At 44.2% G+C, this 8,228-nt stretch overlaps 1 protein-coding gene across 2 annotated transcripts in view; it reads right to left on the bottom strand.

The window, feature by feature from the left end:
- Positions 1–273: 273 nt before the first annotated feature.
- Positions 274–8,228, bottom strand: part of MAP4K5 (mitogen-activated protein kinase kinase kinase kinase 5) — a 63,610-nt gene continuing 55,655 nt past the window's right edge. For both annotated transcript variants that reach the window (XM_031066226.1, XM_031066227.1), the window contains 6 exons: positions 7,856–8,033; positions 6,590–6,658; positions 6,084–6,176; positions 5,467–5,537; positions 4,704–4,759; positions 274–3,371 (listed from right to left, as the gene is read on the bottom strand). In XM_031066226.1, the coding sequence (XP_030922086.1) occupies positions 3,284–3,371; positions 4,704–4,759; positions 5,467–5,537; positions 6,084–6,176; positions 6,590–6,658; positions 7,856–8,033 (555 nt within the window). In that variant the 3' untranslated portion in view covers positions 274–3,283. The remainder of the gene's footprint in view (positions 3,372–4,703; positions 4,760–5,466; positions 5,538–6,083; positions 6,177–6,589; positions 6,659–7,855; positions 8,034–8,228) is intronic.

The following is an 8,228-nucleotide window of genomic DNA, read 5'->3' as shown; positions in this document are numbered from 1 at the left end:
TTTTCCAGCCAAACAACTCCTGAGTAGATCCTCGGTGCTCCCAGGTGACTGGGCTGGGAATAATGGGTCCCTGTGGGAATAATGTGTCCCTGGTGCTGTGATTTCTCCCTCCTGTGCTGTCCCCGGAGCTGCTGCTGGCTCCCTGCAGTCTGCAGGACAGGGATCAGCAGCTCCAGGCCCTTCCCACAGCAGCCACAAAACCTGCGGCTGGCAGGATCCTCCCCAGAGCCCTCTGACCAAGGGATTGTTCCCAGAGAGTCACCACGGCACAGATCAAACAAAGCAGTTTATTTGGCATAGACTGAACTGCAACAGAAATTCCCGTGGAACAAAGCCTGGTTACACAAACTGAACGAGTGCAGTTATGAGTCTCAGTTACACCTAAGGACTAAACAAGGTAAAAAAAGCACATTTCAGAGTCTCCCAGTCTGGTCCTTTCTATCCAGAGACACCATGGCTCCCCTGATGCGTTGTACCTTTCTTCTTTACAGAGATATCAGCACAATTCCACCTGTATTTTTCACTTGCAAGGAATTTGGTCAGGAAATCCAAAGAGATTAATCCACAGACTGCTCTTCCTATGCTGTTTGTACTTCCAAGAGCTCTGGGAGCCTGTTTTAAGGCTTTCAAGTTGGGTACATGACCTCATGCATCCAATAATTAAAATTTTGATAAATGTTGAGCAAGGAAGGAGGGGCTGAGCAAGCTTTTGATCATCACCCCCAAGCTCCTCCCGTTAGGCTTTCTCAAGCCTGGTTTAAATTCCACAAAAACAAAGGTACAAACAATACCAGACTAAATTAAACAGTCAAACACAAATTATACTGATCAGAGTCACTGAGGCTGGCTGGAACACACAAATCTGCTCTGTGGTACGGAACAAAAGTGAGGTTTTACACTAGGAAACAGCATCTTGCAGATCATGCCAAAAAATGCCACTGTCTATGAAACCAGCACTAAGCATTTCACAACATGCCATTAGAAATGCTTCAACAGCTAAAAAAGGTTTGATTAAACGAGGACTCGCCTAAGTTTATTCTTTAGGATCCAGCAAAACATCAGCAATTCGTGTCAAAGAAAAATACTTTCTGCTTGTTATTCCTGCATGATAGTGTCATAACCTAAGAGTTATTTACTCCAGTTATTCCCCATAAATATTCAGATTTTATTTACAGGTTTCTCTAGTCTTTTAGAGATCTCCTTTAAATGTTTTCAAAGATGAAGCTGAAATTACCTTCTGTAGTGAATGAGGTAAATTAAAAAGTGTTTGCTTTACAATATCTACACCTGGTGCTTCAGTTCACCTTAATTTTTGTTTTAAAGACCGGGAGAGGCACCATTTGAGGTTAATCACCAGTCACTGTTACCTGTGGAGGAGTAATTTCAATACTAGAGAACTCTTTTAGAAGACAAAAATCACACGTCCTGCTTTTAATACTGCTGAGCCAATTCCAGCTGACCACCCCTAAAGCACATTTCTCATGCTCTGTGGAGTGATTTATAAATTTCATCTGTACACTTACTACTTATTAAGCTTTGACACAGTGTCAGAACTGAAAAGCTTGACTTGATTTGGATGTCAAGTCAGCAAGAATTAGTTTTGAATGACAGTGGCTAAAATGCTGAATGTGTGCAGGGCTGTTTTCCCCTCTGGACCTTCCCACCTTGCAGCTGTCCTGAGTAAGGAGATGTCCCTGAGCCATCACGTGGGCCCAGACAATTCCTCCCTGGTAAATTATGGATCAGGGAGCTGGATGCCAACACAGCACCAAAGCACTCCCAGCTCTCACACACCTTTCCTGCTCTGCTCAAATGACCTGGGAATTCCAGCCTCTCCTTCCTAGGCAGCAGATCTCAGGAGCTGAACAGGCATTTAATTAAAAAACCCCTTCAATTCCAATGTTTCTGAGCACTGGAATTCTGCACCTGCCTGAGGAGTGTTCACATCAAAGCCAGCAGGGTAATGTGAGGTAGTAAAACCAGATGCTCTCCTGGAGTCAGTCTGTATTTAATGGTACCTCAAGAATTGTAATTAATGAGGAAGACAAAAGGAACCGATGCGACTCTTCAATGGAGAAAAGAGAAAGGAAAAAAAAATGCAGGTGACCAAAAAGTGATCAAAGCTTGGATACAGAATATGCTTCTTATCATGTTTATTTATACTCACAGCTGGGGCAGCAGCCATCCCCAAAGCACAGCAGCTGCAATGCTGCTCAGGCTCAGCTGTGGCTCCAGGTCCCCTCTGCAACAGCATAAATAAACCACACGTCGTGGGCAGTTGGATACATGATACTTTCATTCATTAAGGATGATGACCTGCTACAATTTCCACTTCATGTCACAAGGCTTATCCCTAATTTATGAAAATAAAGCATATATGTTTTGTACATTTTATATATATATGTATAAATATATATATATAAAAAATACACGCTGCCAGGCAACTTCACACACATGCACACGCACACACACATGGATATTGTACACAGCCACCCAGGAGCAACAGGTCTGATATCAATATTCTACTTTGTGTACACACACCCTACGTCTAGGAAGTAAGAAAATCCCTTTTATGGCAATTCTGCAGGCAGAAAAATCAGTACAAAATACTTTGTTGTACAAAACTGCATTTTTTTTTACATGATCACCCAACACGGTAACACACCCCTCAGTAATGCACTACATCCCTACAAGGAAAAAGAATAATCAAATCTTTATACAATTGTGTAAAAAAAAAAAAAAAGTAAGCTGCTCTGCAACCTTCCTTTGCTAAAAGTTAGACATTACCCCATCCTAGCAGCAGATTAATAAATAAGGATTAAATAGTCTATTATACAAAGCCATACCCAATGGCAGATTTAAAACCAAAAAGCTTTGCAGATACTTTCAATTCCTACACAAATCTTTGTTTTATTAAGAATAAGACTCAGTATAAAACAGGGCAACAGCCAGCACTAGATCTGTATCTACAGAATAAAGGGAAAACCCAAGGGAAGGGGAATATTTAACAGTTTATGGCACCTTTACTGCAGAACATGTTTCAAGGCTCTGTTTCCCTAGAACTAACGAGTAAAGGGCTCTTTATCTCAGCTTTTATTAAGCAAACTCGACATAACCAACCACACAGTGGCAAGAGACAGAACCAGCTGTTCCCAGCTGCAAAAATGGATTGATTTCCACCCCAAAGCCCAGCAGAGCTCGGGTGCCAGACAAGGAGCAGCCAAGTCCCGGTTTCCTGGTGCTCCTGGGTCCCAGTCCCTCTGCTGCCTGGGCTGGGTACTGCTCAGTAGCTGTTCTCATGTCCAGCCAGGATGTAGAGGTTGCTGTGAGCTGTGGGGTTTTCTGTGGGTCTGCTCTCCAGCACAACCACTCTGCAACCAAACACAAACGGGATCCACAGTTAGGGGCAAAGAACAGCTCCTGGTGTAACTCCTGAGGAGGAAACTCAGGGGTTTCTACAGGCTGGGGATAGAGGTTCTCCTAAATATCTTGGGTGTTTCATTCTTTAACCAGTTCCCTCAGCATCACTTCTGATAAAACCACTCAAGGACAAGATATAGAGGAAGGGTTGGAACTGGATGATTTTAAAAGTCCCTTCCAACCCAATCCATTCTGTAGTTCCATGATCCCATCATCTGCAGCCCAAATGTTTATCCCTCCTACATCTTCTGATAAGCAACCTCAACAATTCTCCTCCCTCCTAAATATTTATCACCTCATGGGTTCACAGGGATCACTGAAGCCCATCTCTGCCTTTGTCCTGCTGGATCATGTTCCTGTGGCCACTCTGGACAATGATTCTCCCCCTGTGCTGGCACACTGACCACTGCTGGACCTTGACCATCAGCTGCTGTGGTTGGGCCTTCTCCCTCCCAAATGCTGAGATTTCTCTGCACCAGTTCCTGTTGTTTTTAGGATTAAACTTGTCTCTGCTTTTTGTTTTCCTCAAGGAGTCTCCAAATGAAGTCTCTGTCCCTGATCCTCACCTCTGCACCCAAGCAGTTCTGGAGTGATCCAAGGTAAAAAGGAGATCCACATCTCACTGGAATGGCAGGAAAACTCCTGCTCCATTTGTACAGAGATGGAAAATACAAACCAAAGGGTCTGGCAGTTCCAAGGGCAGATGAGGGAGCAGAGGATCAGGGATTTGAGAGCAGGAGGTGCCACCTGGGCTAGTGGAAGGTGGCCCTGCCCAGGGGTGGAACAAGAAGAGCTTCAGGGTCCCTTCCAACCCAAACCAGTGTGGGATTCTGTGGCTGAAGTGATTGCTGCACTCATCCCTGTCTATTCCTACATTTATCCCTCTGTCTGTCTGAGAATCCACAAGTGAACAGGTCCAACCTGGAGCCTGGGGCAGCTTCTGCTCAGGCTGCAAACCTGGGGACACCTGCACCTCTCCCCACCTGTGCAGCTGGAAGGGATGAAATGGAAAATGTGTAGATTTGGATCACTGGGACTAAAACCTGAGTTTGTTATTTCCAGACCAGCCAAGGTAATTCCCAGCTCACCAGGACAATCCAAAAGCACCAGCAGGCTTTTCCAGAAGTGCACTGGGCACCCTGCAAGCCCAGAGCATCTCTCCTCTCTCCCTGACACCTGTGCCCACAGACAGAGCTGGGCTGGGCTGGAAGCCAGGCCCAGCTGGGAACTAGAAAAGCTGGTTTAAATAAAACAAAAGGTTTCTGTTTCTGCAGGGGGATTACCTGTCTGAGCCCAGCAGGCGGAAAACCCTGGTTTCATCAGATATCTCCTGGGTCACCTGCAGAAAAATGCACATATTCAAATCCATTTCAGCAGCACAAGGAAATTTATTGGTCTGAGTTGGAAGAAAGGAAACATTCAAATGCAATTGAATGCAAAGTACAGGACTGAAATGGATAAATTGATGTTAAGCATTGTGGAATGTGAGCATTCTCACTTAGGAAGCAGAGATGATGCCTCAGGTTCAGCTTTTCTATTTTTCAGATTCTGTGCTGCAGTGTGAGGGTCTGGGCTTCATATCATGGGATGGTGAGCTCTGTGCACAGAGCAGGGAGACAAAACAATTCCTGCTCCAGCTGGGCACCAAGGACAAATGATCCAAATCTCAGCCCAAGAGCACAAACACCGTGGGCTGGAGAGAGAAAAACAAGCAGGGTGGGACTGCCTGGGCTAAAGCTGGAATGGGACAATGAACTGCAAGGTGCAAATGGAGCAGAACTGATCCCAGGGACAGACCCCGTGCCCGGCCGTGCATTCTGGGGCCATTTTGGTTCATCTTGGGTGCAGCCCTGGCTGGGCTCTTGTGCTGCCCAAGGTGGATCCATGGAGGAGATGCTTTGAATCACTCCCTGCTTTATTCAGGAACTCCATCCAGCCTCTGCTCTAGGGCAGCCTTCTCCAGGCATCAGAGAGAGAAGGCAAAAAATCCAGTGGTAAATAAGGAACAGGAGGAATTAAACTGGAATTAAACTGGAGATCACTTACTTCATCTGACTTGAAGCTCTTGCCCTGCATGCCATGTTTCCAGAAGGCCAGCACGCTGTCCTGAAGGCACACTGCAAAGGAGGGACACATCACACCCCATTCCCTGCATCCCTGTTTTCTCTGGAGAACCCCTCAGAAGTGTAAAAACAAACACTGCCAAGCAAAGCATGTGGGCTGCTGGAAATGACACATCACCTGAATTATTACAATTATTTCCAAACAGATGAATGATGGAAAATGGGAGTTTTCCATTCAGGGATGGAGAGAGCACAGAGCTGCCAGCTCTGAGTGATTTAATTCTGTGATTCTGAGAGTTTATTACAGCAGAAATTATTGTTTGACAACTACAATTTAAAAAAAACTCCTGTCCTAGTCTAAAGACAGCAGCTTGAGAATTTGATTCCAATATTATTACCCTGACTATTAAAAAATGGATGTGCTAGTACTTGAAATAAAATCTTAACTTTTAGAAGACTAACACAGATTTATGTATTAAAAAACCACTTTTTCCAGCCCAGATTTTGTTCTCATTGCTATGGAAATGATCAGAAACCAGTCAGGCTTTCAACAGTGAGTTCTTAAACCCCTGAGTGACCCCCGAGCAGCAAATCACTCACCCACTGACTCGATGCAGAAATCAAAGCTCAGCTCAGAAGCCAACTTCTTGCTTGACTTCAATTTCCCTTGTAAATTCACTATTTTCACAAATTCTCAAGAGAAAGAGAAAAATCAGCATTAAAACCCATTGCTGAAAAGGATTTAATTGTAAAATACAAATTTAATCTTTCAGGCACAAAGAAATACCCAAATTTAACATCTACAGCATTTGCTAAAATGAACCCAAGAGCATCTTTGTCTCAAAATAAATATTTGTAATGCTTGGGGTGGTTTTACACTGACAGAGTGATGCACACATGAAGAGGGAAAGTGGAATTACAAAAGCCAGAATGAAATCTCACTTATCCAGTCTATCTTTTTGGAAATATTACAACACAAATTAATAATGTAGGGAGGAAAAAAAAAAAACCAACAAACTCGTGGTGAAGTTCAAGTCAACAAGTGTGGCAACCCAAGTTTTGCACGAGGTGTGGTGAGTTAGCCAAGGGAATTTTGTGTTACTCACTGTCCAGGCAGACCAGGACAGTGTCTCTCTCCAGCTGTGTCACGTGAATGGCATCCAACTGCTGATTGCCTGGGGAAAAAAACCAGATTATTTTATATTTTATTTTATATTTTATATCACATCAAGAGACTCTGCTCCCCCCGCAAGCTCTTTTCACTCTGCTATTCTTAGTCTGATTTTTTTTTTTTTGTTACTCTGATTTTTAGAGGCTCCCAGAATATTTTGGGAGGAGCACAAAGCTCTCTGTTCAAAGCAGGTATTTAATAGGAAAACACAACTTTTACTGGATAAAACACATTTTATGCTATAGTTCAGCACAGCTTCCTCCATAGAGAGGCACCACAATAAACAAAAGGACTTTTAATTCCTAAAAACCCACTCTTTTCCCATAAATCCACATCTGGAAAGACTTTTGTGATGATAATAAACTAGTTTAAGAGGTTTTTTTTCTAGTTTTTACTAATGAAGTTGTTCCTACAGCTGCTAAAAAGCAATATTTAAAGGTAAAAATGTACATCCAACAAAGGCAAAGGAGAAAAGCAGCTGCAAAATATCAACCAGGTCTTAAAAATAACCCAAATCTTTGCTTTTTAAGAGCCAGCTGAAGATAACAACCCTCCCCCAAGGGCTGGAGGATGGATAAGAATCCATTTCTGGGAGTTGTTATGCAGGAAAGGAGGGCAAAGAGCAGGATCCCAGGAAAGAGCTTGGAACCACAAAGGAGAACCCAACCAGCAGGGTCTGATTGATGGTTAAGGGAATTTAGAAAATAAAAGGTTTTTTGTAAGGACAGTTTGTACTGATGTGGGGCAAGTCAGCACAACAAAAAATTAGGGAATCACAGAATAGTTGGGATTGGAAATTACCTTAAATCCCATTCCATTCCATTCCATTCCATTCCATTCCATTCCATTCCATTCCATTCCATTCCATTCCATCCTGGCCTTGGGCACTGCCAGGGATCCAGGGGCAGCCCCAGCTGCTCTGGCAATTCCAGCCCAGCCAGGAATTCCCAATTCCCAATCTCCCACCCATCCCTGCCCTCTGGCACTGGGAGCCATTCCCTGGCTCCTGTCCCTCCATCCCTTGTCCATGTGGGATCAGCTTCCACCTGCCCCAGGCAGAGAAGCTGCCAATGCTCAGGGCTTTCCAAAGCACTCCAAGGAAGGAACTCCCAGCACTCCCAAGCTTTCCAAAGCACTCCAAGGAAGGAATTCCCAGCACCCCCAGGCACCAGAGCAGCAGGAGGAGGGAGCAAGGCCTCACCTGCCCCGATCTCAGTGAACCAGGAGGAGGCAGAGTTCAGGTTGATTGTCTCAAAGTGCACCACCTGGCCGGGCTCCGTGCCCCTGGAGATGGCCACGCACACCATGGGGTACTCCTGCTCGGGGATCACCAGCATCTCAAACACGTGCAGGGGGCTGGGCAGGGGGAAGTCAAAGTGCTGCCAAAACAAAACAGCAGCTGTGGGTTTGCTTTCACCTTGGAATGGCTCTGCAACAGCATGCAGAGTGGAATTTACACAGGATATTTGTATTATTATCACTCTAGTTATATTAATTATATTTATATTAATATGATTCTATTATATTGACTATATTTATATTAATAAACCACATAGTAAATCTATTTCATAAAA

Source organism: Geospiza fortis, unplaced genomic scaffold (assembly GCF_000277835.1).
Source record: "Geospiza fortis unplaced genomic scaffold, GeoFor_1.0 scaffold23, whole genome shotgun sequence".
Classification (NCBI taxonomy): domain Eukaryota; kingdom Metazoa; phylum Chordata; class Aves; order Passeriformes; family Thraupidae; genus Geospiza; species Geospiza fortis.
The sequence above is the reverse complement of the archived record's forward strand: the minus strand, read 5'-3'. Positions and strand labels throughout refer to the sequence as shown.